Source organism: Ziziphus jujuba, chromosome 5, assembly GCF_031755915.1.
Source record: "Ziziphus jujuba cultivar Dongzao chromosome 5, ASM3175591v1".
In the NCBI taxonomy this organism is placed as follows: Eukaryota; Viridiplantae; Streptophyta; class Magnoliopsida; order Rosales; family Rhamnaceae; genus Ziziphus; species Ziziphus jujuba.
Genome location: NC_083383.1, coordinates 1,365,801 through 1,393,290, shown reverse-complemented (window position 1 = coordinate 1,393,290; position 27,490 = coordinate 1,365,801). Strand labels below are relative to the sequence as shown.

General features: G+C 35.3%; 5 protein-coding genes across 8 annotated transcripts; all 5 read right to left on the bottom strand.

Annotated features, from left to right (window-relative positions):
• Window positions 1–551: 551 nt before the first annotated feature.
• Window positions 552–5,631, bottom strand: LOC107422790 (uncharacterized). The gene is made up of 12 exons (XM_016032289.4): window positions 5,198–5,631; window positions 4,758–4,977; window positions 4,467–4,667; window positions 4,291–4,361; window positions 3,748–3,910; window positions 2,751–3,344; window positions 2,254–2,634; window positions 2,086–2,161; window positions 1,946–2,009; window positions 1,559–1,694; window positions 979–1,092; window positions 552–867 (listed from the first exon to the last, which is right to left on the bottom strand). The coding sequence occupies exons 1-12, from the start codon at window positions 5,533–5,535 to the stop codon at window positions 802–804; spliced, it is 2,424 nt and encodes an 807-aa protein (XP_015887775.1). The 5' UTR covers window positions 5,536–5,631; the 3' UTR covers window positions 552–801.
• A 662-nt stretch (window positions 5,632–6,293) lies between these two features.
• On the bottom strand, window positions 6,294–11,193 carry LOC107422452 (uncharacterized). Of its 3 annotated transcripts, XM_016031909.4 has the most exons (15): window positions 10,949–11,193; window positions 10,416–10,768; window positions 10,041–10,161; window positions 9,822–9,939; window positions 9,415–9,560; window positions 8,980–9,051; window positions 8,656–8,724; window positions 8,483–8,563; window positions 8,288–8,407; window positions 8,138–8,212; window positions 7,902–7,982; window positions 7,539–7,612; window positions 7,379–7,439; window positions 7,132–7,187; window positions 6,294–6,619 (listed from the first exon to the last, which is right to left on the bottom strand). In XM_016031909.4, the coding sequence occupies exons 1-15, from the start codon at window positions 11,093–11,095 to the stop codon at window positions 6,511–6,513; spliced, it is 1,683 nt and encodes a 560-aa protein (XP_015887395.1). In that variant the 5' UTR covers window positions 11,096–11,193; the 3' UTR covers window positions 6,294–6,510. The 3 variants fall into 3 exon arrangements, with proteins under 3 accessions (XP_015887395.1, XP_048331172.1, XP_015887400.1); XM_048475215.2 differs by lacking the exon at window positions 8,980–9,051; XM_016031914.4 differs by lacking the exon at window positions 10,416–10,768 and having other exon boundaries at window positions 10,949–11,179.
• A 701-nt stretch (window positions 11,194–11,894) lies between these two features.
• Window positions 11,895–15,262, bottom strand: LOC107422728 (enoyl-CoA hydratase 2, peroxisomal). Its single transcript, XM_016032231.4, has 11 exons — window positions 14,985–15,262; window positions 14,633–14,655; window positions 14,387–14,492; window positions 14,173–14,243; window positions 13,784–13,856; window positions 13,510–13,549; window positions 13,295–13,364; window positions 13,074–13,224; window positions 12,717–12,787; window positions 12,365–12,538; window positions 11,895–12,196 (listed from the first exon to the last, which is right to left on the bottom strand). Exons 1-11 carry the CDS (start codon window positions 15,042–15,044, stop codon window positions 12,109–12,111), a joined length of 927 nt encoding a protein of 308 aa, XP_015887717.1. The 5' UTR covers window positions 15,045–15,262; the 3' UTR covers window positions 11,895–12,108.
• A 334-nt stretch (window positions 15,263–15,596) lies between these two features.
• Window positions 15,597–21,209, bottom strand: LOC107422720 (T-complex protein 1 subunit beta). Of its 2 annotated transcripts, XM_016032222.4 has the most exons (12): window positions 20,920–21,209; window positions 20,681–20,718; window positions 20,529–20,585; window positions 20,160–20,225; window positions 19,967–20,078; window positions 19,488–19,616; window positions 19,082–19,153; window positions 18,717–18,832; window positions 18,367–18,443; window positions 17,542–18,027; window positions 16,323–16,638; window positions 15,597–16,117 (listed from the first exon to the last, which is right to left on the bottom strand). In XM_016032222.4, exons 2-12 carry the CDS (start codon window positions 20,684–20,686, stop codon window positions 15,971–15,973), a joined length of 1,584 nt encoding a protein of 527 aa, XP_015887708.1. In that variant the 5' UTR covers window positions 20,687–20,718; window positions 20,920–21,209; the 3' UTR covers window positions 15,597–15,970. The 2 variants fall into 2 exon arrangements, with proteins under 2 accessions (XP_015887708.1, XP_048331351.1); XM_048475394.2 differs by lacking the exons at window positions 20,681–20,718; window positions 20,920–21,209 and adding an exon at window positions 20,759–20,878.
• A 1,208-nt stretch (window positions 21,210–22,417) lies between these two features.
• Window positions 22,418–27,198, bottom strand: LOC107422761 (L-ascorbate oxidase homolog). Its single transcript, XM_016032268.4, has 8 exons — window positions 26,873–27,198; window positions 26,674–26,783; window positions 25,312–25,582; window positions 24,179–24,281; window positions 23,704–24,049; window positions 23,209–23,574; window positions 23,028–23,106; window positions 22,418–22,928 (listed from the first exon to the last, which is right to left on the bottom strand). The coding sequence occupies exons 1-8, from the start codon at window positions 27,023–27,025 to the stop codon at window positions 22,716–22,718; spliced, it is 1,641 nt and encodes a 546-aa protein (XP_015887754.1). The 5' UTR covers window positions 27,026–27,198; the 3' UTR covers window positions 22,418–22,715.
• Between the last annotated feature and the right edge of the window lie 292 nt (window positions 27,199–27,490).

The following is a 27,490-nucleotide window of genomic DNA, read 5'->3' as shown; positions in this document are numbered from 1 at the left end:
TAATTTAGAAATCTATCTCTAACAGGAGGGTAAAAATTTGGAAAATCTTTGTGCTCCGTTCAAATTAGATAAAAAATAGCAAACCTTTTCATTAAATTTTTTTTTTCCCTTTCTTTTGATATTTCATAAAGGTAATCTGGAAATATTAGAAAATAAATGGGCAAAATAAAAAAATTTAATACGAAAATGATGAATATACTTAGAGCCCTTCAAAAAGGGATATTGGGCCAAATTTTTCCAAATTGAATCGTTTAAATGGGCCAATTTTCCATAATTGGGCACTAATTAAACCCATTTGTTAACAAAATGGGCCCTATCCAGACGTGGAATTCTTGATTGGGCCACTCAAATTGCTAGACTTGGGTCCGTATGCTCATTAAATCCAAGTTTGAAAACAATGGACCTCAATTGGCCCTAATATTTTGGATTGGGCCTTTTTAGTTGCTGACATAAGGTTCATTTTCTTTTTCGTTAACAAAAAATTTTGCTTGTTAATAAATTTACGTCCTATAAATAATAATAAGTGAAAAAACCAATTGTATATTAGCACGTGCAGAACAAAATACCATTTTATATATTTGAATAGATAATTAGAAATAAAAAAGAGAAAAGATGATAGAGGAGCTCTGGCCTTAAAGACCTGGCATTCTGGATTGGGCTGGTCAGATTGGCAGACTTATGCCCATATAAACCCAAGTTTTAAAACAATGGATCTGAACTGGCCCTAATATTTTGGATTGGGCATTTTTAATTGCTTAGTTGTAAGAGTTCTTTTGATACAATGAAGGCGCAAATAATATTCTACCCCACCCATGATGCACCCAACACCGTAGCCATGAAACCATACCGATCAGCAGCTTCATCGATCTGTATACACAAAGATCCCAATGCTCAGTAATTATGCTATGCATAGCCATGTTCCCCATGAAAATAAAAGAAAAGAAACATAATAATAATAATAATAATAATAATACTAACCATTTTCTGAGTTGGACGTCCACCTCCATGTCCCGCCTTGCACTCAATGCGACCAATAATTGGATTGGTCTGTGGGCTTTCTTCCAAGCTCGTGCACAAAACATATTGCATAGTCTGCGGGTGACACAAACCATTGTACATGAAGATATTAAGTTTCACAACACAAACCATTGCATTTGAAGAAATTACAGCGCATAGAGATCAAGTGGATTTACTACTAAAGGGCGTACACTCATGTTTACAGCATGGACTACTTCCCTTGGGAAGAACGGATACTAAATAAGCATGCATGTATCTCACATATAATTGCAAAAAAGTTGATGATGAGGTTAAGAAGATTCATGAATATATAATTCATAAATATAACAAATGCAATCCATGTGTAAGAATTGGCCCTCTCTATTTTTTTATTTTTTTATTTTTTGGTAGGTAATACTGACCCTCTTTACTTGTGGAACCATTTTATTTTTTTCAAGTAATGACACAAAAAGAAAACTGATTTAAAATTAAACTCAAGTGAAAAGACTAGAAAGTTGAAAACATGCATCATATGGTTATTTGCTTCATAAAAGACACTAACCGCCAACAACTTCAACGAGTGTAATGGTACAACCCGATCATCATGATCAGCAGTCAAGAGCATGGTCGATGGGTATTGAGAATCTTGATCAGGATGCTGTTCCCAGGGTCTCCTGACATTGTGTAGAGGTGAGTACCTGAGAATTTGTAAGAAAAAATTGGCAGTGAGGAAAGTGAAAGGATGCCGAGCCAAAAGAATATCTGAACAAAGCATGGTCACAAAAGAATGAGAAGGAACTTAAAACATCTTATAAAGCAATAAATCAACAAAGAAAGCCCCTTACTAAAATCATAAGCCAAAACATTAATAGGATCTATGAATTGTAATATCTATAAATTTCAAACAGAAATGCTGAAACAGTTAGTTGCAAGAAGAAAAAATACTCACTTAATAAGCCAATGAAACTCTTCCTCCTTGTCAGAACAGCCGTAATCTGAAGTCCATGCATGACCTGAACACAGACTACAGTCAAACAATTGAAACAACAAAGCCGGTTAGAAAACCTCAACCAAAGTGTGTTAACTAACCTATGGTAAATTTATGGAATCGAAGCATGTCCATTACACCAACATGTGCCAAGGCACAACCAAAGAGATCAGGTCTCTGCAATGACAAAAAGAAAAAAATTTCAATTTATTCAATGCATGAATGAGAAATAACAACTGTGAAAAATGTGACCAAATAGACTGTCACACCTGATTTATGCAGGCCCCGATAAGAAGCCCACCATTACTCCCACCTTCAATGCACAGCTTTTTGGGCTGGGTATAACCGGCAAATACTAGGTATTCAGCAGTGGAAATGAAATCATCAAAGCAATTCTGCTTTTTCGCAAGTGAGCCTGCTTTATGCCATTCCTCGCCATACTCTCCACCACCACGAATGTTTGCTATGCAGAAAACAGCACCTAAATGCCTTGTGAGCACAATGCGACTAACACTAAATGATGGAGTGAGACTAATGTTAAATCCACCATATGCATATAACAAACAAGGGTGTGATCCATCCAGGAGAATATTCTTTTTGGCTACAATGAACATAGGAATCTTGGTACCATCTTTGCTGGGAACAAAAACCTGGAAAAGAGAAACCCAATCAAGGAAAGAGCATTATGGAATAACAGACAGCTAACCTTAAAGCAACAAATCAACAGGGGAGTTCATTTAGATGACAATACACTATCAATTATTACCTGATCAACATGAAACTCTGAGCGTTCAAACCCAGGAACAGTAATTTCACGAAATATCTTCATATCTGGAAGTTCAGTTCTTAAATTGCACTTAAAAATTATTCCGGGGGTAAGAAAACTTGTAAACCCAATAAAGACTGTACTATCTTCCCGTCTTGCAGAAATCCCAGTAACTGAGCCAATGTCAATAGGTAATTGATGAAGCAAGGAACCTGATTGCAAGTCCCTTATTTGAAGAACATACTTCACATCACTCAAATAACTCACGATCATTTGGTTACCGTTCACAGCACATGCTGATTCAAGTACATCTGTTTCAGATTCTTGTAGTACATCAGTCCAAATAGTCGGTTCCTTCAGATCTACTCGGACTAACTTATATTTTGGTGCATTTTTATTTGTCAAAAATGTAAATAATGTGTCATCATTTGCAATGACTTGATACTGTGCATCAAATTCATCAACAACCTTAATAAAAGGGAGGAGACTATTTTTCTCCTTAAAACCTTCAAGTCCATTAGGAAGTGCAGACAAGTCAAAGTAATAAAATTTGTTGACTGGGTCGCAGCCCTCATCAATATACAGATAAATAAACTGCACATAAAACAGTTAGTTAGTCCTATAAGAACAACACACAGACCGGTAAGCAAACTTCACATGTGCATAAATGCAGAACAGGATCCAACCATGCAAAATGGTAGTGCAAAAAGCAATCTCCAAGGGTCATTCTACATCAATAAATCAATAACATAGAGACAAGGACAAAGCATCCCACAGATCCAATAGTGGAGCTCAAACTTGAAATAGCAAGTTATCTGTGATTATGAAAGAGACCATCATATGAACATAAACAGTTCTCCAACAAGCACGAAACAACTAATAAAGATTTTTAAAGTCCATGTATAAAAACTTACAAGGATATTAATCAAGCAATAGATTATCTATTTAGATAATTGACCATAATTCCACCTTGTAAATAGAAATAGCAAAGACTTACCTTGCCATCATCTGTAACTCCTGTTCCAAACAAGTATTTAGGGTTTTCAGGATCCCTCCAGCATAAAATATCTTCAGATTGATCTGTACCCAAGAAATGGTAGTAGACCTCATGATAAAGATTCGCATTGGTCTCCGTCCCAGCATCTATATTACCTCCTTCTCTACAGCATAAAACCACCATCAATCGCGAATTTAATTAGAAGCTAGAAAACTCAAAATGGAATGCCAAACAATAAGGCATCTTGGCCGAGGGAAAAATTCATCAGAATTGAAATACAAAAGAAAGTTAAGGATTTCTTTCTCTTCCTGACCCTACATCAGAATTGTTCCAGTGCAGCACATATTTAGCATACACTTTTCTTGAAAATGTTCGGATATATCCATTCCTACATCCCCATAACTTTTCACTCGATTGATAAGTTTAATATCAATTGTTTTCCAGGGAACATGCTACATTTATTCGTTCAAGTATACGGTCACTCAAATTATAGAACCACGTTATAATTTGCATTTAATATGTAAACATACTATGGTTACTTACTTTGGAGCAGGATAGCGGCTGTAAAAGAAACCTTTGCCATCATGGGTCCAGCTAATACCAGAAAACTTGACCTGGTACGCAGTGAATGTACGTATTAAGTTCGAGAAGATTAAGAAACAAAGGTCTCTTTCTTAGAATGAACCCTTGTACCAGAAAAGACGTGAAGACACACTCACCCAAGATAATGTATCAGGCTCGACCCTCTTATCCTCGACACGCATAACTTTTATTGTTACCCAATCGCTGCCACTTGTACTGAGCCCATACGCCAAGTACTTGGCATCCTCGCTAACTGAAAGTGTATTCAAAGAGACAGTCCCGTCTTCACTAAGTGAATTGGGATCAAGCAAAACCTCTGGTTCTCCATCCAAACCATCCTAAAAATTAGGTAAAAAAACACTATATAATGAAAATGTAAACCATGAAATTGAAGCATTTTCCAATGGAATTCTAACCCGAGGACGAACCTGCACATAAAGGACATTTTGGGCTTGAAGACCAGTGTTATGGAAGTAGAAGTACTTATGGCCCCTCCTAAACGGCGTATCATATCGCGGGTGATCAAAGAGCTTCGTGATTTTCCCCCGAAGCTTCTCTCTCGTATCGCATTTCTGAAGAACCGATTGTGTCAATTCCACCTGCTTCTGTACAAACTCTCTCGTTTCTTCAGCATCAGGATCTTCAAGCCTAAACAACAAAACCAAGAACGATTATACTCAGTAACTAAAAAGGTCAAAATAGTCAATGATTTAGGGCAAGAAGAACAATAAATGCCACAAAGTCTTGAAAATTCTTTAGCGATCAATTTTCGTGCAAATTATTTTCCATGAGAAACATCCGAGGTCGTGAATTGCTGAAGACCATAGATTGATTAAAGCACGGGTGAGCAAAGTGTTTGAAGTAGTACCATCTGTATGGATCAGCAATCTTGACGCCATGATAATCATCGACAACGGACTCGTCCCTGCGAGCGATAGGATATTGGAATGGTAGGTCTAGGGCACGGAGAGATCCCATTCTACGGTGATTCGAGGATGAGAACGGGAATGTTCGGAGAGAAGAAGGAAAAACCGGTTTAAATAGCTTCGAAGGCGGTTTAGTAGTGGAAACGTATCGAAGACGGAAAGAGGGGCTTATAACAACGAATGAGCAATTTAGGAGACTGCTCGTAATAGGTGGGTTGAGAATAAAACGAGGAAGTTTGAGTTTGAGGATTGCGTGAGAGTGGGCAGTATATGAGAACATCGTTTCGCCGAATGGTGTGACGTGTGAGAACTTAACGTCTACGCTTGCTTGAGCTGTGGGCTACAGGCCTAGAATGTCGTCACTTTGTGTCCATTGTGTTGCCATCGGCTATTCGGCTTTGGTCCAAGAACTTTCTATCTATACATTCAAAATTTCTCTTCAATGTAACAAGATTTTAACATAGAAACTAACATATTCATACTATTACATTTGAAAATGTTCAGCCATTTCTTGCTCTTTCGCACTTTTACACCACCATCGACCTCTATTTTACCATTAAAACAAAAAACAAAAAAACAAAAAAAGCGTTGACCTCTCTAAAATCTGGCAGCTTTTTTTTTTTTTTTTTTCAATATCCAAAATATGATGTTATTTTACACTACGTTTTTATTTTTGGGTAAATTACTGTACCAGGCATTTCAAGATTAACGTGAAATTCAATAATGGCATTTCAAATCTTTTTTAAAATTTTTTTTATGGAACGCTTTAAATTAATACTTGACTTCCTGATTTTATCCTGATTTTATCCAATAATTGAAGCCAGCTCAGTCCACCGTATGCCTGCTATCCTACCAGTCTCTCTTGTTTCTTCTTAAGGTTCAACAGCCTAAATAGTGATCCCAACGGAGAGGGAAAAAAAATAAATAATTAAAAAATCAGACACCATAATTGACACGACTTTAAGATCTTCAACTTAGCTTATGTCCAAAATTTTAAAAACAACATAGCTTGAATAAAAATAGAAGGATCGATAAGGATGGAGGAAAACCGACGAAAAACGAAATTCTATTAGATTGAAAATCTTATGTCAAAAAACCAAGTTCTAGTTTTGCTTTTTCTTTTTTTGCTAAAAAAAAAAAAAAAAAAAAAAAAGAAAAAGATGCCTCATGTAGTATGAGATTATTAGAAAATTTATGGTACAGTCAGTGGACTATGTGCAACAGTACTAGAACCTCAAAATAAAGGAGGCCACAACTAGCACTGGAGCAATGGGTATCCTTCTTCTGTAAGAAAACAATCCATTTTCACATCTGTCACATCAAGTTGCAGTATCTCTGCTCTACAATCAAGAATTGAACCAATGCTGCAGAAGAATAAAAGATCATGAGTACATCTATATGAAGCAGAGGATTGAAAGTAACTATTGACTTGACACTTAGAATTTCAATAAAGTTTGTTTTATAAACAGATATAAAATCAAGAATTACTAAGGGAAAAAAAAAAAAAAAAAAAAAGATTTCAGACTTCAGAAGTATCATAATAAGATGTGTTATCATCCATAAACAGCTTTAGTAAGTGTTTTCAATGATATAAAAAGAGGAAACAAACGAAAGAATAGAAATGCGGTAGTAGGCCAACTATTATAGTTTCGCAGCATTATCTACTCTACTACAATAAAACTAGTTTAGCATGTATTTAAGAGTTCTACCATATGGTCATTTACCAAAAAAAGTTCTACCATATGGTCCTTCTTTCCCAAACAAATGGGACAAAATACGTAGTAAAAGAGTCATAAGATCAATAGTAGAAGCCTTTTTATAAGATGAGTAGTAAAGCCATATAATCAGTTTGAAGTAATCAAATGATGACTCATACCTAGGGTAAGTACGCCCAAGGTCCCCATGAACAAATTCCTTGATATATGTTCCAGCCTGTTAATCAAACGGATTGTAAATGTCTCTTGTAAGGCATATATGAACTTAAGAATTTAATCCCCCAAAGAAGATGTCTATAGAAGAGAGGAAGAAGATAGAGAGTTGGTGGATAATATTGTATATGTTGGATACAACAAATTTTGGGTTAAATCAATTGAACAATTTCTACACAGCTATGGAAGAATCACCTGGGTACAAAGATGCAAAAGAAAATATTGAGAATGTCCACAAATCCTCTCCAATCTCATCCTGAAATCAAAGCACAATAAACGAGCAGATCTCATCAGATATTCAGGACATATATATAGACGAGTCAAACTGTTCTTCATAAACCGAATAGCAGCTAACCAATGTATAATTTTTTCCCGTGCCAATGGACTTCGCCTGTGAAGCACCCTTACCGGGGTCTTCTGCATGATATGCTGCGTCAAAGAACAATACATCATTTTGAAACTCCACTATAAAAAAAAATTTATAAAAAAAACATGTAGAAAAAAACGATCTATAGACTCAGCAAAACATTAAACAACAATATATGTATATATATACATATAACAATGTGTTAATTGCATAAAGCATTCCCTATAAATCTCCCGTTTGTAAGAACAAACTGATTCCAACAAAATTTTCTAGATAGAAGCATCAAAAAGAGCAATGAAAATTAAAAATTGGATGCCTTATATTTAGATATGAAGGAAACAGAATGGCTACCATGTCCTTAAGTGAAGATATACATTGGAAATCTTCATCCTTAAGTGGGCGGGAAATCCAAACCAGTGCAGCATATTGCTTCTGCATCAAAATACGATTTGACATATCACTAAAAAAATAATGAACTCATTGATGTAAACAAAGCAAACCATGTGAGTAAGTTAAACAATACAATAACATAAGCATAGAAAACAATAGATTTTTAAGTTAAATGATTTAAATAAATAAATGAAAACCTGCTTCTCTGACTCCCCTTCTCGCATCAGAGTCCACCCCTCACTGCCCACCATTTTAAGATTTTTCACACCAACCTGCATGCAGAGTGTGCCATGCACAATCATTCAATATTATCAAGAAGAAAGAGCAGTAGTAAGTACAAAACTTACCAATTTCTTCTCCATTTTATTTATATGTTTTTCAATATTCTTTACAGAATCTTCAGATGGCATAAGGCGTGCATTTTGAATCTCAACCAAGAAGGGCCTTCCTGAGCCCAACATTCGAACCTACAAGATAATTCCATACTTCAGAACTTCAATTACTACATTAAGAATTTCAGTATAGAAAATATGCACCCTTACATCAATATCCTCTCTGCCGGCAGCATGAAACTTGTAACTATCACCATGGCATATGGGAAGAATGTTGCTCCCTATTAGTTCCTACAGGAATGTACGGAAGAATTTCAGATTTTCTCGTGTACCACAAGAAGAACACCTTACTAAAAGGAAGGCAATTTGCAGAAAGAAGTTACCTCTACAGATGCTTCTCCCATTCTTTCGTCATCAACGATCCAACGTGTTTGACTCACATTTCTAGAGTACTGAGTATGGCATAAATTTTTATCAGCATAAATTTTAAATTGCATGAAGATATTCATGCATCTGTATACACCTTTGAGGTTCAAACATGAGTTGCCTATGTTCTTGTCTATTGTTAACACAAAACATTAATAACTTGAAACAAAAAAAAAAAAATTCTACAAAGAGAGGTCAGGGGGTTAAAGTGACATTACAAAAACATATTGAAAGGCAACTATATGAATATCCTAGAAAAGAATGAATGACAATAAGACTACCTTCAGATATCGCCCACCAAAGTAGATATGTGTCCTGTAGCAGGAGAAGACCAACTGGCAGGGTTTAGAGATCTAGAAAGGTTGGGTTTTGTCATGAATCAGAATCAGTATTTAATAAAATCTAACAAACAACTCAATAAGAAACTTGGTCATCATAAACCAAGAAAGCATCAACCAGTTAGTGAAAGATTAAGCACCGGTGCCAAGTTGATGTCATTGCTTGGTATTAAAAACCATTAGCACAAGAACTTGTAAATAGAATACGTATCAACATCACAATTACTTATTCAACCAGTTCATGAGATCATCATTGCTATTGCAAGTACCAAAATAGATTTTAATAGTTGAAAAGGCATGCGTAAATTTTGGGGTCTCAGGTGAACATACCAAACAAAACCTTATTAATAGGCAACCAATAGCAAAGAGAATAATTACCAACTTAGAGGGGAATTTAAAGCTCTCAGATGATTCATTAGCTTGTAAACTCTCCAAAGGCCTTTCCACAACCACATCCACATCACTCATTGAAAAATCAGAACATATTAGGTCATCATCAACAGTTTTCAATCCATTGCCAGAGCCTGTAACAATAAGATAGTTGTTTTTGTCATTCAAAGTGTGTATCCCTATGAATTTGAACAAATTAGGAAAAACACAAACTTTTTTTAAAACCGTAAGCTTGTTTGCACCATATATGGCATATATACGCAAGAATATTGATTATTTTTACATGGGTGATAAGAATCACCCCTCAAAGTACACAGCATATTCAAGACTCACTATTCTGAGCATTGTAAAAACTAGAACAAATTAAAATTATGCACGGTAAATTTTTAACTTGCCTGTTTTCCTTCTCTTAAAACCCTGGTTTTTATTTATGGAATTTTGAATTGCTGTTGACGCCACAGGGTGACTGTATGTCAAACGGACATGGAAAGTGCTTATGCTTGATTTGCAACCCTGCAAAACTTCAATTTTTATAAAAATTTTACAACATATATTGAAGATTCATGGAAACTAATAGCTTTTACCATGCAGCAACTTACTATAACTACACTTACCAACATTGATTCTAGTGGTTTGATAATAGAAATCTTCAATGCATCCTTCACGGAAATGCATTCAGATTGTGACTTCCCTTGGAACCACAGCTCAGATCCAAATTTTTTTTTCAGGCACAACCTGCAGAAAAACCACAAGGGAAATAATTCATTTTGATGTTCTGAAAGAAATCCTAAAAATGGACCTAAACACATAACGAACTGAAGGACATAATCAAACCAAGTTGTTAGTTTTTCCTTTTTTCCTTTTTATTTTTATTTTTATTTTTTTTAGTACTCTGATTAGAACTTCCAAGAAGGGGGGGAAAAAAAGGTCTATAATTAACTTCATAATGTGGAATAACATAACAAAATAGTTTGGCTACAGTCATTTACCAAACAGAACTTTCATTTTCTTGAATAACTGGTGGTATGGATACTTCAAGAGAAAAGCCATCAATCTGATAGCCCTCTTGCTTTATCAGGTCGGCAATTGTGATGGCCAAATCATTAGCACTTTTCTTGTTTACCACCAACTCTTTGTCATAACAGTAAATAATCTGCAAGATGCCTAAACAAACACTACAAAGCACCGAATCAACTTTTGAATCCTTAGATTTTGTACATTTTTGTTTCTCCGAATCTGTAAAATCTCCAAAAACAGAACTCAGTAGCCACGGTGATAGCGTGCTAACATAGTAAAGATGCTCACTAATCCCAAACAACCGCAAAATGCATTGGTTGCAAACCTAAACAAAACAAATGCAAAAATCTAATTCAATTCCATGAACACCAAATATTCCTCTAGTTAGGTCACATATTTAATCTGTTAATATCGGTAAGAGCTAAAACATACAATAAAATAAAATAAAAAAAGGAAGAACAAGCGGAGAGCAAAAAGTTTGAGAGTTTTTAAAAAGAGAAGGAACCTTTGCCGATAACAAGCACTCCACGGCCTGAAAAGGCAAGGCTCGTGCAAACTCGTAAATGGCGCGCACATCGTCTTCACCGGCAATAGACTTTACCTCAACGGGGGCGGAGATAAGTTGGTTTAACTGCGCAGTTTCTTCACCCATGTCGGAACAGAAACGACTGACCGAGAGCACATAGAACTACCGTTAGTGCACTTCTTCTCGTCCGCGGCCAAACCGAATCATCATGAATATGTGTGTGTGTGTGTATATATATATATATATATATATATTGGAGTGTCCGTGTCTTGGCAATAAAGAAAATTTGCCATGATCAGTACCTTTATCATTCTTTTTTACTTTCTAATTACTAATATATATATATATATATATATATGTATCTGTATATTAATAATAATTTTAAAATTAATGATATAAGTAGCAAATATATCAAAATATTTATTAAATAATTAATGTCATTATTTTATTTGTTGGTATTTATTTAATTAGATAATAATTTCATTCTCTTTAAATTTTTAGAAAATATTTACCATGCATTTTGTTTTTTTATTTTCAAAATGTTAATGTTATTGACAAGATTTTGCTAAAATGGGCGATCAAGTGTGGAAGAGTTCGCTAATTACTCAGTCGCCCAAAGTAGCAAAACCCGTATTTTAAGTGATGAGACTACTTATTTTCTTGGACAAATTATTACGTTCTTTATTCTTTTGTATGAAAGTGTAAATTATCATAAAAACAGGAGTAATTATATCTTTATTTCAAAAAAAAAAAGAAAAGGAGTAATTATATCCGACTTTACTAAAAATAATAATAATAATAATTATATCCAAAAGTACATTAGAAGTGCCAAATGACTATGTCTGGTTTAAATATTATAAAACCTAACTATAAATAATATACGCCTTTAAAAGATAAATATAATTAAATATAAACTGATCAAAAGTTCACCCAAATTCACCCGTGATTCTTGTATCAATCTTGATAAATTATTTGGTACATATATACTTAATCTTATAATTTAAGCAAAGCAAAAAAAAATATAAACATAAACAAAATATATTGTAATATTACATCAATTAATATTTATTCCGTCTCCAAAGACCAAATATAAAGTTCGGGCCGGCGCTGCGCAATTTGATATGATATGCTTGATTAATTTACAGAGATGAAGTAGAACCACGAACGTCCACAAAGCCAGACAGCACACTCCTGTTTCGTTCTTTCACCTTCACTTGGTATATGACCCTGCAGATTGGAGGGAAAAAAAAAACTCAATTCCCCATGCTTTTGAATACAATAAAACTCTGGAATCATTCACCAAAAATAAATAAATAAATAAATAAAACAGTGGAATCAAGAATGCAACTTATGCTGATTTACCCAAAACCCAAATGCCATGATAAGTAACTCTACCTCTTGCCTTCAAGCCACATTTCAGTGATCAAAGTTTCGCCAGGGTACACATGTAAAATGAACCGCCCTGAAATGCTTTTAACCATGTTTGGATCACCTTTGCAGATACATTTGATGATTGCCCTGACTGCAAATCCAAGCGTGCCCAATCCATGCAGTATTGGTCGCGTGAATCTTTACAATGGGATAGAATAAAATTAGATAAGATAAAACATTAATTTCAGGAAGCATTTGCATGCCGAAGAGGAACAAAGGGAATCAATCTATAACACATACAATATAATAGTGGAAAAGAAAAAGACAATGAAGTTGTAGAAAGTTAAGGTAAACAATGAAGTGAAATACAACTAACCCTGCAACTTTTGCGACCACAGGATCTGAATGCAGAGGGTTGTAGTCGCCAGATAGTCTATAAAGTAATGCCTGCAGAGGAGATTCAATTAGTATGAAATTTTACAATTAATATAGAATGGGACCTCGTAAAACATTTCAATGCAATAGTACAGCAACAAAAAGTAACAATCTGAAGAGAAAATAGAATATATTTTCATAGTATTGAAAGAAAAATTGTAATTAACTATTACTTTACTTTAAATGTTTCCTATAGCAACGAGGTTTATGAAATGTAGTCCACAATCATGATGGATATTGCTGATAAGGCTGAAACAGAAGCTCTGAACTTTCTATGAGTAGTAAGCACTATACATGCCTGAGATGGTTGCGTACATTCTTCATTCACTGCAAAAGGCTGACTTTTTGGGATTTTAATAACTGAAACCTGATTGGCTGGATAGTTTGAGTATGAATATGGACGAGATGACCTTGAGAAGCCACCAGCACCTCGCAGAAATGCAGTCATCCTAGAAAGAAACATTCTAGCTGATTTAGTCGCATGGCAATTTTACATCAGCTGATTAAACGGGTGCTTACCGGTTCATGCACAATAGTCCACCAGACTCCTCGTAACTTTTTGTTTCAATCTCAAGAATAGCTGCTTTACCTACAAATAGATTTTATAAAAATATATATATGTGACTGCCTAATGCTTATTATACAACCATATTAAATAAAGTGAAAATAGATGGTGTATGCGTGTGTGAGAATGCTTCTTCATAATTTTACATTATTCTGTATCATATGTATACCTTTATCATGCAATCCTGCGAGAGCGACCTTATTAAGTATCTACACCAACAATAGAGAACCAAAACATTCAATGCCACCATAAAGAAACTTGTGCAAAAGAAAATATATAAGCTAAATGATGATGGAAAAGAAGAAAAGGCACTATAATCTCATCATAGCATCCTTCAAGAGTTGGTATAAACTATTTCAGATTGAATAAGAATAAAAAAGGGTGATATGCTCCAAGTATCTTATATACTAAACATCTATGCTAGCTTTTATCAGTAGCCTTACACGTCCACTAGAAGGAAGCGGCTTGTATATTTCTATGTAATGTTGTCCATGAAGGAGAAGACGTGGATCAAATCTAGAGACAATAAAAACAAGAAATTGTAGTTAGCTTTGTATCTAGCATGCCCAAAATGCCAAACCAAGCATACCAAAGGCAGAAGCTTAAAACTCAGCAACGCAGTGTATATTTCAAACATAGATAACATATGGTAAAGAGGCTAGAATTGCCAAAATAAACATAGCAAAGGCAGAAGCTTAAAGTTCTGCACGCAATGTATATATCACGCACAGATAACAGATGATAAAGTGGCTAGAATGACTTAAGAGAAAGCACTGAAGTACAAAATTATTATCAAGGAAATCGCATTTCTCAAATGTGATTGAGACTTAACTGCAACCCTGGTAGATCCAAACCTGTTGGCAAAGACCCAAGTGAAAATAGAGCAGCAAATGTTGGCAAGACCTGCAAAATATTCGATACGACCATAAAAACGACCATTTTTTTTATTCCGAATAACCATGATGTGCCATTATCTCCTCCTGTTGTACTATCAAATGAATTGCATTGCTAAATCTATGCAAAAAGAGACCCAATCAACACTATACCTGTATAAACTTCTGTCCGTTTTCATGGTAAACATATTTGAGCTCGTCTTCGTCCACAGCATCCCGAGAACAAGCTCCAACACCCAAAGCATAGAGGGCCGCATCTCTGTTTTACCAAGTTCATCATCATGTGAAACAAATAATTATGAATATTTATATTATTCATATATCATGATCAAATTAGAAAAGCGAGTGATCCCAAATTACCATTAGTGGTAAAAAATCAAGTTCGTTACGGTAATTTACCTCTCGGAATAGGTGTATGTCGCCTGCAATCCATCCCGTGCGCATGGGCAACAAAAATGACAGACAAAGCATTACGAAAACCATATCCGAACTTAAATAAATAAATAAATAATATCTATTACGACTAACTAATAGCAGGACCTTTCAAGCAAAAAAAAAAAAAAAAAAAAAAAACTAATAGCAGGACCTATATCAATATGTTTCTTTTGCTTGATTTATCTACTTTAAAATAAACAAACGAATAAACCACGGAACCAATCTGATATATGGTTGATAATATGACTGGATAAATATAAAAATATTTGTCCCTCTAGAAAAACAATTTGCAAAGAAACTAGAGAGAGTAGAAAACCTCAGGGAATTTGTGAGAAAGAAGAAGATGAGGATCGATGCCCGAAGTAGCCGACGCCATGAAAGTGAGATAAATAGGACTTCGCGTTTTATGTCAAGAATCAAGACCAGATTTGATTTAAGCACAGATTAGGGAAAGCTCGAGTTCCCAACAACAACCAAGAGGCTACGACACTCAGAGATGTCGATGATATGCGTAGGTCTGACTTCTTATTTTTTTTATTTTTTTTTATTTTGGAGAAATACGTCTCACTAAATTCACGTGCGGACAAATGAAAATTAATAGAGTAAAGATTTTCATTTAGCATAATAGTAAAGTATTTTAATTGACTTTTTATTTATCGAAAAACATAAAGAAAGGATCACGTTATATGCTTCTCCCCTGCCCTGTGGAGTAATGTAGAATCTCATTCTTCAATTCCATATGAAGTAACATAGACAACCAACATAAACATCGAATGGACATGCATTTGAAAAAGGCCAATATTTTGGCTTTTATACCTTGATGCAATTTCTAATATCTTACTTAGCATGACCTTTGTTATGATTACTAAGTGGTCACATCACAGAAAAACAGTACCACTTACACAAGGAAACTAAATTTCAAAATTAATAAAGCATAAATTTAACAGGATTTTTTTTTTTTTTTTTGGTAATTAAATTCACCAGGATTTGATAATGCTGCAGTACAATTCAATTAAAATTGCCAAGAAGCACCGCCATTCCATAAGCACCCTCAGAACACGAGGGTTAATCTACGACGATAACGCAAGCCTAACAGCTCTCAAAGCAGAAATAGTAAATGCGCCTGCCTACCCTTTTTTTTTTTTTTCCCAAAACAAAATTGAAACAAGCCAAAACAACAAATTCCTCAGTATCACAATCCAACCATGTGGCAACCCAGTTCTCCACAATCTTAATCCCACACAGCACTTGGTCACGAGAAAAGACAAGACATTACAACTCAAAAACGATCAACTCAATGTTCTACATTCTATCTTCTCTCCTCCTGGGTGCGCATGTAATGATTTCATCAACTCTAAGAATCATTTCGGCCGCCTCTGTTGCAGAGAGCAACACAGCCTGCTTAACCTTAAAGGCTTCTGATATCCCCAGCTCGGCCATGTCCCCAACCTGTCAAGAATTTCGAGAATGCAAGCATTAAATATACTAGCAAAGTTTTTATTATTTTGCATATAAAAATGGAATAAATAAATCAATCAAATTCCGTGAAGCAGAAAGTTTAAAAAAAACAAAACTTAAGGATGAAGAGCAATCCATATTCTGAAAATAAGTACATAACAGCAGGCCGTTAGTACAAAAATCATCGAGTACTTACAGATCCAGAAAGGACATCAATCCCAGCAGTGCATCCTTCTTTGTGATGCTCGGCACGGAGCTGAGCAATCAACTCAGCACTGTCCAAACCAGCATTATCAGCAATGATAGTTGGAATAGCCAAAAGCGCACGCGAGAAAGCTTCAATTGCATGAGACTTTTTCCCAGGAGTCTTCCTGGCCAGCTCATCCACTTCCTTTGCCATAACCATCTCAGGCCATCCACCTCCAAGTAAAACCCTACTGTCATTCACTGTCTGAGACAGCACACACAAGGCATCATGTAGAGACCTCTCAGCCTCATCAAGCACGTGATGGCTGCCAAAAGTACAAAAACATGTCATAATACAACATCTAAATCAAAGTTAAAAGAATTATAATTTCAGACGAGCAAAATATATACAATATCAAGTTTCAGCATCAGTAACTTACTGCATAGCTTATCTAAATTAATGACATGATCAAGGATTCAGAATATTCAAACAAAGATATAGACTGACAATGGTATTTTCGAAGTGGAAATATCTATTGGTTAAACCAAAGGATAGTATGTTGTTTACAGCAAAATCAAATCCCATGATAATTTAATTCAATATCAGTTGAACTAGCAAACCTAAATGCCAACAAAAAGAGGAACACATGACAAAATCTTCCACCACCTTAGCTTCACAGTAATTCAAGACGAAACATTATCTATCATCAAAAAAGAGCTGTTTAAACATAGAAGCCTCGACAAGAAAACCCAATTGCGGCTTTTAACAATGGATGAATGTAAGCTTGTAAATCTGAATAAAATGTTTTGCAAAACCTTTCCATATCAGGAAGGATTGTAGGCTCAAAAATAGACAAATCATTACTGAAATTAGACATTCAGCAAATGTAAAATTGGAAAGATCCAAAGGTTACTTAACAAGTAACTGTGCTCAATTTCGTGTATAAATTTCTACATGCACAAACTAGAAGAAATGTGTTCAATTTAACACACATCAAGAAGGCATGCACAAACATTAGAAATATGCACAGGTTACTTAAAAAATAACTGTGTTCAATTAAATGTGTTAATTTCTACACGCACAAACTAAAAGAAATGCTGCACTCCACACACAACAACCGCCCCCCCCCCCCCCCCCCCCCAAAAAAAAAAGAAAAAAGAAAAAAGAAAAAAAAGAAAAGAGAGAGAGAGAGAGAGAGAGAGAGAGAGAGAGTTTAAATTTAATGTACCTGGCACCTCTCAATACTATTGTACATGCCTGACCCATTTCAACACCAGAGAAATGGATCAATTTGTCCTCACCAATCATGATTTCCTCAATGAGCTTGCAATGCCCAAGCTTGACTGACTCTGGATTATCAAAAGTTGATGCAATTTCACCACCAGTGACCAAGGCCAAACGCTCAATGCCATCAAAATCAGCATGTTCAATTGCAAGTATTCCAGCATCTGCAAAGAGTTCTTCTGGGAAATTGTAGATCAACTGCCTGTTAACGAAGCAGTTTATCCCATGAGCTATAATCTTCTGCACTTTTTCTCTCATTTTTTCCTTCTCAGCCCCTTCAATTTCAGCAACCCTAGACATTGAATCAACACGTACACGTGCCCCATAAATCTTTACTTTGTCTGTGTCCATTGCAGTATTTGCCACCAAAATTTTTGCATTCTCTATGCGTTTGGGTTGTCCAATACCTATTTTCTTGTCAAGAATAAACCTGAAGCAGAATATAAGTCTATTACTAAAAATTGATTACAAAATGTCATACAAAATTTAAAAAAAAAAAAAAAATCCATGGATTGTAGAAAAATGCTGGTGGACTATATTTCAAAAGTATCAATAAATTATCAACAAAGACACACAGATCTCCAAAGTATCGAGGTACTTAGCAGAACTTCACAATTGCAAGCTATACTAGAATATAGAATGACTATATTAACTCTGATAAAAGGAGTCCTGCCAGAGGTCTAGCAAAGGTATATGCGCTATCCAATGCTTAAAAGACTACAAATACAAGCTTGAGTCCATATTACACAAACAGTTTTATCTAACATACCCTTCATCAAGAAATGAATCCTTTAAGGATCCCCCAGGCTTCTTTATAATCTGGATCGACTCTAGGTTGGTGCTTCCCTGCCATGGCAACAGCCTTATCAATCATATGAACAGAACAGAAAAGAAGACAGCATTTAAAAGCCCAGAGTAAGAAATAAAACCTCCAATCAACTTCAGCTTATAAATTAACTTTCTAGAATGTGTCTGAAAGGTACTTTAATGAAATAAAGTTGAAGTTGATTGTCTGATGTTGCCGTAATGAAATAAAGTTGAAGTATTTTGAAGAAAACTATATAACTAAATGCACAAGTTCTCAAATAGACCAAACTACCAAAAGTTAGTAACAAATACCTTTAATCTCATTACGGCATCCACCGCAAGTTTGGCAAAGTGTTCCTTATCTTGTGAGAGAATTTTGGAACTCAAAGTGGTCCTTGCAATTTTCATCAAGTCTGATTTGAATTTCTCTGCAATCCAAGGTTACAATGCATTAGATATAACTAGACAGATAATAACTACAGATCAAGACAATTAGAAGCCCTAAAATATTAAAATATAATATGCCTGAAGATTTCACACAAACAAATACTCAAGGGAAGGTGTTCCTTGAATATCCAATATAATAAGCATAAATGGGGAAATGATTAACCATTTCAAGAGAAACCACTTAAATCAAAGAATGGAGCTAAATGCAAATTATAGACGACAACCAATACCTGAATCAGCTCCGTTATCAACAACCTTCTGCAGCAAAGCATTACGAGCACATTCAGCAGCCATACGAAAACCTAAGCAATAAAACAAAGCATTACAAACTCTCATTTACTGTATGTCATATGGTAATAGCCAACAGAAAAGGACCAAATAAAGAGCTGAGATGTAAATATTCTTAGAAAATAGCAAACAGCTTCTATGAACAATCTCAAACAAAAAGTATCAAACAATTGATAACTTAAGTTCGAAGGGGAAAAGAGAAAAATATATTTCCTAGTCAGTCTTGGAACTTCAGCTACTAAAACTCTCCAATAATGAGCCCATTGGTGGTGTTTGTTGTTTGTTTTTTGGGTGTTGGGGGGGGTGGGTGCGCAGGGAGCACAAAATGAGACAGAGACTTTCACAAACCTGATATGATAGTCATTGGGTGAATCTTCGAGGCAACCAACTTTTCAGCCTCCCTTAAAAGCTCACCAGCCAAAACAACAACAGAAGTTGTACCATCACCAACTTCATCATCTTGAACTTTTGAAATGTCTGATCCATATATAAGGATGAGCATTTAAAATTACATGCATACTTTTAATCATTCTAAAAAAAAAAGAAAAAAAATCTCCATTATACTGAAACTTATACAACACATGTTTTTTCTTCTTTGTACAGAAGTAAGATTTTAATATGAGGCTACAAGTACTGAGGCTTGATCCTAAGACCTCTCATATGAGAAGGGATGAAGTTACCACCGAGCTGCATCCAGACCAAATAATTTGCTTCCACAGAGTAATTCACCAATCTCATAAATTTTAATGATCAGTAAAAGAAATTTTCTTTAACCTTGTCTGGTAACAATCCATAATGAATAATACAAAAGCAAATTTTAAGGATACCAACAAGAACTTTAGCAGCAGGATTATCAATGTGGAGAGACTTCAGAATGGTGGCACCATCATTTGTAACCGTAACTGCACGTCCTCTTCCTGTTGATTGTAAAATCTTATCCTGCAGAGGACATATTTAGCAGGCAAGAAAATATTTTAAGTTGTTAATATCAGCAACGGATTAAGAACAAGATAACTTTACCATTCCCTTTGGCCCCAAGGTTGTCTTGACCAAGTCAGCAATTGCCATTGCACCAACAAAGGATGCCTAAAAAATCATAAAATATATCAATTCAACACAAAACACGTCAACATTTGCAGCCACATACACATTATAACAATGGATGGCAGGTTGCACAAGCACCAGACTTCACATAAGTTAATTAGGAAATGAAAATTAACTTTTAAGCCTTGCTCAACATGTTTCATTTCTCACTACCACTCGTGAAAAATAAATGCACTTTACCATAAACACAAGTACATCAACTAAAGGAAGACTTATCAAGGGTCATCAATGGAGTATCAAATAATATACTTAATATATTACATATTAAATATACACAAAGCTCACCATTCTGGCACGCTCTCCTTTCTCTTCACTTGCTTCATCTTTAAAAATTTTCTCCACCTAGCACATTAATAATCGAATCAAACACAAAACAAACTAAGATTAAAGATCAAAACCCTAAACCATAAGAGTTATTAGGATGAATATTAACATACCGCCATACTAGAGAAATGTAAACCACTCTAACTGAACCCTGGAAGAAAAAAGGTAATAAGAAGTGAATAAGATCTTACAGCCAAGAAGTAGACAACTAATCGGAACATAAAGAAAGCGAACGATCTTTTAGCAACCACCATTTGCCAGCCTTCATTTTCCCGAGAAAAAGGAAAAACCCTAACTATCCAAAACCCTAACTATCCAAAACCCAAAACCCTATAAATGAGAAAGCCACTACCTGATCTTGAATGGAAGCAAAAGCAGAGAACGTCTTCGGAGAATAATGAGGTTTTCGAATCCCGCCCAAAACTGGTTTCGGCGTTCTCAAAGGGCTGCGAAGTGCTTACTACTACATGTACCTGCTTGAGCGCTGTGTGCAGCGCTTCTCTATCGTTCTTAATGGACTACTTTTGATTTCCACACAATTGCTTAACTGTAGAGCAATGATAAATCAAGATGATAGATCACGTAGATCAACGGTCGGATTGGCGAGGGTATATGGGCCAGAGCGAGAGCAAGAAGGAATTAATTGAAGTTGCGAAGTATATAATTTTCTTTTCGTTGTTCTGAATTTAAATAATTTCTTATGTTGTTTATTGGAAGTCTCGCGAAGAAACTGGGCGGAAATCAAACGGTTTAATGAATGATCCATGAAACAAGACCCATTTTATGTTTCATGAATCGAACTCAGACCGGCCCAACTTTTTATAAACCATGGTTAGCCCTCGTTCGAACTCGATAAATAAACCCGGCTTAAATAAAAAACGAATTTTACGAATTCATCTTAATAATAATTAAGTTTATAAATAATTTAAATTTATAATTTACATAAAAATTTATAACTATTTATATAAAATTATATTATGGTTTAAACGTATTGATTATTTGTAATGTATAAATAATATTTTTATATTTTAAATTTATAAATTTTTTAAAATTAAATTAATTTTATAATAAAAATGATAGAATAAATAATATTTATTAATTATTAATGTAAAAAGTTTTACTTTAAAAAAAATAAATATTAAAGTTTTTAAATTTTTATAATATAACTAATCCAGTTGAACTAAGTTTTAAGTTTTTTTCATGAAGGAGTCGAGCTGAATTTAAACAAGTATTTTTTCAAGTTTATGAGTAAAGCCAAATATAAAAATGCTAATATTCAACTAATTTACACCCCCTCACTATTGTGATTTATAATAATTCATCAAATTTATTTAATAAATAATATAATAAATGCATTTGTAGGAATGGTCCTCTTTTTTCGTTTTTTCTTTTTTTTTTTTAATGAAAGTAAGCCAGTAATTACTTTGTCATGATAAATAACATATTCTCACAGAAACGAATATATGCTATATCAATAATTTTAAAAAAATAAATAGAATAAAATTATTATCAAATCCGATTTAATTCTAGATTTTAAAATAAATTTACCAGAAACCGTTGGGCTTAATTTACTAGAAATCACAAGATAGAAAATAAGGTCAAGATAGTAACTATTTATATTTTATAAAATCATATTTTATTGTAACTCCTTAATATTGTATTAAATATTCTTTGTTTTATCATTTAAAATAATTTTTCCCCTTTGTTTTTAATATTTCGAATCCATAATTTTCCAATATAAACAACAAAAACTAATTAATGAAAAGGCTACCAACTTTCACATACAAAAGCGTATTTACAGAATGCCTCAAACTGCCTCGTAAAGTATATATAACTTGTAGGGGACGAGATGAGAATGGCAACTTGGAAGTTACCTTAGCTTATCATAATTAATTATGAAAAAACAAATAACCAAGGGAATACAATCTGTTCAGAATAAAGAATGCGACCTCGAGCTGAGATCCTTAAAAAAAAGTTATATTGCTGGTACATCTCCCCATTCCACATTATAATTAATCTTAATATAAATATATAATAAAAGCACCCCAATGATAAAATTAGAAAGCAAACAATACTCTACTCTTCATTAACTAAGCTAGATAGGCCTTTCCCTACCCAACTAGTTCAAGTTTTGGACTTTGGTGTCCCTTAGAGAGGCCGTGTGTGATGTCCACTTGCCCTACCACAAAGAAGTGCATTCTTAGGAATTGGGTACTCATCCCTCAGTGAAGACGAGTCTGTGTATACACGCACATATAGTTGTTGACCCAGATACTGTCGTGCCCAAAACTCAGACCTCAAGTTCCACATCCCAACGTTATCAAGAGCCACGTGTATGGCAGTCCATGACTTGGGATACACCTGCAGATTACAGAGCACACAAACTCTAAATTTAAGTTGGGTCCGTTTCGTTAATTTTGCTGAAAAATGGTATGAAGAAGAAAGACAATATGGTTTAACCTGAGTGGTGCTACGTGAAACTGCGTCTCGGAGATTGTAAGAATTCCTACTGGCAGGTGTCCATTGCCCTCCATCCATTCTGCAGAAACGCATGCCAAAAATTGCGTTAGAATATGAAGTTCGAGAACACCAATTTAATTAGCAGAACCTGAAAAGCATTTGCATGATATTACGTGCTTACCCAACCACGAAGAAAGAGTAACCGTCAAAATGCCAGCTCTGAACTATGTCTTCGTTGTTTTGGAACACAAATTCGACAAAAGCTCTGTAATCGGCGCCAAGAACTGATGTGTCGGTGTATAATCCACCGCCCGTAGGCCGGTCGGAAATGCTTCCGACGCGGAAAACTCCTCCAATTTTAAAGAAATCCGCGAGCTTAAGAGGAGTGTCTGGTGCAACGAAGGATACACTGTTAACTCCGTACCTCTGCTTGCCGTTGACTTGGCCAGCGGAGTTAGCCAGGACGTAGGTTTTGGTCAGGTTAATGAGACCGTAGTGGTACGAGCCTTGCGGGTTCGGCCTTGGTCCACTTGCTGTGAGGTTAGTCCTGTAATTAACCATCTGACTTTAGTTTAAATTTAAATTTCAGTTATACACGAAAATCGCTCCTCGAAAATGGGCCACGTAACATGATAGAAATAGGTCCAATAAACAGTTAGGAAGATGTTTATGATACCTGATGGAGCGGGCCTGGTTTAGGGACCAGTCAATCTGGATGGTAGGTCCACCAGGTGGTGGGCCAGTTACACGGCCAGCAGAGTTGGTGTAGTGAAGATAGCCAGTAGTGGTGAGGACCTGAGAGGTGAAACGAGAGGAAACCACGATATAGTAGTCTTCGCCAGGTTGATCCGCTGTCAGCAGAACGGAATACGATTGGCCCACGTGTACATCCAGCGAGGAGTATGTAGTTTGTAGGGTGTGTGTTCCTTCTACTTCTACCAGCTTCAATTTGTGGTTTTGAATGCGGAAGTTGAGGGAGTTTTGCAACCCAACATTTGAGATTCTAAGCCTGTAAGTTTTTCCTGTAATGTAATGGTACATCAGCCAATTAAACATCAGCTGCATTGTCTGTTACTTTTTATTTGGAGTGCAAAAAATGCTTCATTAATGTACAAAACTGAAGATAGAAAATGTCGGATCGAAGGCATTACCTTGTTCAACAGTTAAAGTATAACCATTGGGTCCGCGACCATTGATCAGGATTCCATCAGGAAACGGTAGCCTCTTACCACGATCAAGATGAGCCTTCAAAGTCTAAACAATCACCCATGCACTTATCAATTACTGTCCCAATAAATTTTTAAATTTGGTAGGTTATAAAAATTGATTAATGCAAGGTTTTTTAGGTCCATTGGTCACTGAGACTCAGGCTCCATTAATTAGCTTAGAGGATAAGGCAGACAGCTAACTGACCCACAAAACTTGAAACAAGCCAAGCCAGCATGTGCATGACGTGAAAATACTATAGGGTAGCTTTCCTTAGTCCAAAACACTGCACACGCGTTTATCTCTTGGCCCGCAGACCAACGGGGCATTCACATTTTCAACGATGATCATGTTGACTCAATTTCGTGGAAAAAATTAAACAAAAAGAAAACGCACGTGATTCGGTGAATGGAATGGAAACCATCTAAATGACAATGTACATTTACCTAAAAAAAAAAAAAAAAAATTCTAAATGATAGTGTACTGATTTAAGACTCCACAAAGGTCAAATATAGTTATATAATATTCACTATTGAGTTTTTTTTTTTTTTTTAAATCAATATTCACTATCTATATGATAGTGTACTACTGATCAATATTAACGCAAAAAAATTCGTTTCACTTAAAACAAACAAAAATTTTATAAAATTCGAAATAAAAACATTAATTTCAAGGTATTAATATTTAAAATTTGTTTTTTTAAAAAAAAAAGGAAAAAAGAAAAAAGAAAAAAGAAAAAAAAAAGGCTGTTTTACCGACAATTCATATGGCCAGAGAAACCAGCTGTCAAAAGCGGAAAAAAGAAAAGCATTAAAAAGACAAACTATTGTCGTTCATGGAGGGGCCTTGTATGCTAGAAACATACGTTCGTTGGCGTATTATCAACAATCACTATCACAGTCACAGTAGTGATTATTGATTACTTCTCTCCCTGATTATCTCTGAGATTCTAAGCTTACAGCATTACCGGGAAATAGAAACTAAGGGAGGAAAATGTGATTCGGGTAGACTAGAGCATGAAATTTGGTATATATAGGAAATAACATAAAAAGGAAATAAATAAATGGTGATAACGTACGGTGTGATTGGACTTGTACCAATCTCCGATAAGAATGGTGTAGTCACCGGCCGGGTCTGGGAAAGGGACAGGAATTCTAGGCCTGCTAAGGATCCTGATCCCTCCAAATCCACCAGCAGCTTTGTGGAATGCCAGAGATGGGAAGTAGTAGAAGCTCCCAATTTGATCCTTCACTTGAAGAATGTAAGTAAAGTTTTTACCGGGAGGGATTGGGCATGTTGTTCCAAAAACACCATCTTCATAAGAGTTCCTCCTCTGCTGAATGCCACTCCTATATTACAAATTTATATCTTCGTTAGAACAATATTTATGCTAATTAATTCCTTGTCACAATTATTTTGGAGACCGCCAGAAAATAAGTACTTTTTTTTTTTTTTGGGAACCGACTGAGAAAGCTGGACTGAGATGTCTCATTTCATACGTCAGACCACAGACTCATGGAATTTATCAGAGCAACAAGCAATCTCGTGACCTTTATTCCACTTTTAAATTTTTTTTTTTTTTTTGGGGGGTTGGGGAGGGGAACTAGTATGTCTCCTGGACTTCTGGTATCTAAATCCTAAAATGCTGTGAAAGCTTTTTTCCTTTTTTTCTTTCATAAAAAAAAAAAAATTAATGCTGTGAAGTTGAAGACAGCTAAAATGAAAATGGACCACAACTTTATTAGTCTAATTACGCAATAATCAAAGCTCTAATAGCAAACATTTAAAATGCTTCCTATTTTTCCGCTCATAAAATTGCTGCGGCTTAGATTTAGTCCCTTTTCTAGTATTGGAAGCCTAGCAACATTGATTAGCCAATTCGTAAACGGCACGCCGACGGTAATATGTCCCCCAATAGCACTAGCAGCAGTGCTAGCTGCTCACGGGACTTCTCATTTACCCCGTGATCATATTATATAATCTATTGACCAATCGACATAAAATAAAAAAGTAAAAATTAGAGAAAATATGTCTTAATTCTGACTACCCAGATCTAAATCCACATCACCCAGCACATGGAAATGTATATATGATGCATATACGCCCAAAAAGGAAGAAAATAATATTAAAATAAAATAAATGTAGCATACATGCATATGAAGGGATAATGTGAAACCAACAGAGCCCTCAGACATTCTCTTTCATAAAGTTTTTTTTCCCCCAAAAAAAAAAATTAAATAATAATATGCAAGTAGTGTATTGGATTTGGACAAGATCTCTGCAATATGAAAAGGAATATTACATATATATACTCGGATTTGATTGTGGTATAAGATTCAATACAAAGGTTAGAAAGGGCATTGCTGTCTTTACGACACACAATAATGCAAATTCGTTATGCAAAATCTGAAAGGGAAAGTTGAGAAAGAGTAGCGTGTACCAGGAGATGAGAAAAGGGTCGTTCAAGCTATTGTAGACATTGATAATGAGATTGTCGTTGGTAACGGAGTGAATATCTGGGCCTGGAAATTGTCCGTTTATGAGTATTCCCTGAAAGCAGATCAGTATCCATTTCGATCAGATCAGATCAGACGGGTGACTTTCAATCAAGAAAAAAATCACAACTCCGAAGTACAAACCTGTTGACGGACACCGAGGGGGTAAATGTCTCCGTAAGTGACATTCCAGGTGAAGAATCTGTACGGATCTTCAGCACAAACAGAGGCAAAGAGAGAAACGGTGACACAAAGCAGGGCACAAAGTGCACCGCCTCCCGCCAAGTTTAGCGGCATATTTTGAACTAAAATGAATTTTCAGAGGCTTAGTCCCTCTATTGATTATTGAGCTTGGAAAAGGGTATGAGAGAGACTTTTAGGAAAAAAAAAAAAAAAAAGACAGAGAAAGAGATTAGGGGAGGATTGAATGACGGTGATCGCTAGATAAAGATGGCGATGGCACATATATATTTAAGTGCGGTACAGAGAGTAGGAGAGGTGATGTGTAGCCGCAAAGAAAAGAGAGGGAAAAAGAAATTATAATAGGAAAAATTTAGTTGGAAAAAAAATAAATTAAAAAAAAAAAAAAAAAAAAAAAGAAGAAGAGATGGTGTCGGTGGTGGGGTCCTCCTTAAAATTAGCATAGTATTTGAAGTCATTGAAAGTGTTTTCGTGTCTCCCACATGGGGCTTGTTGTGGGTTTAAGAAGTGTGTGGACTGTTGGAAGGTGTTTTTGGCTCCACGTTCTAATACAGAAAGAGG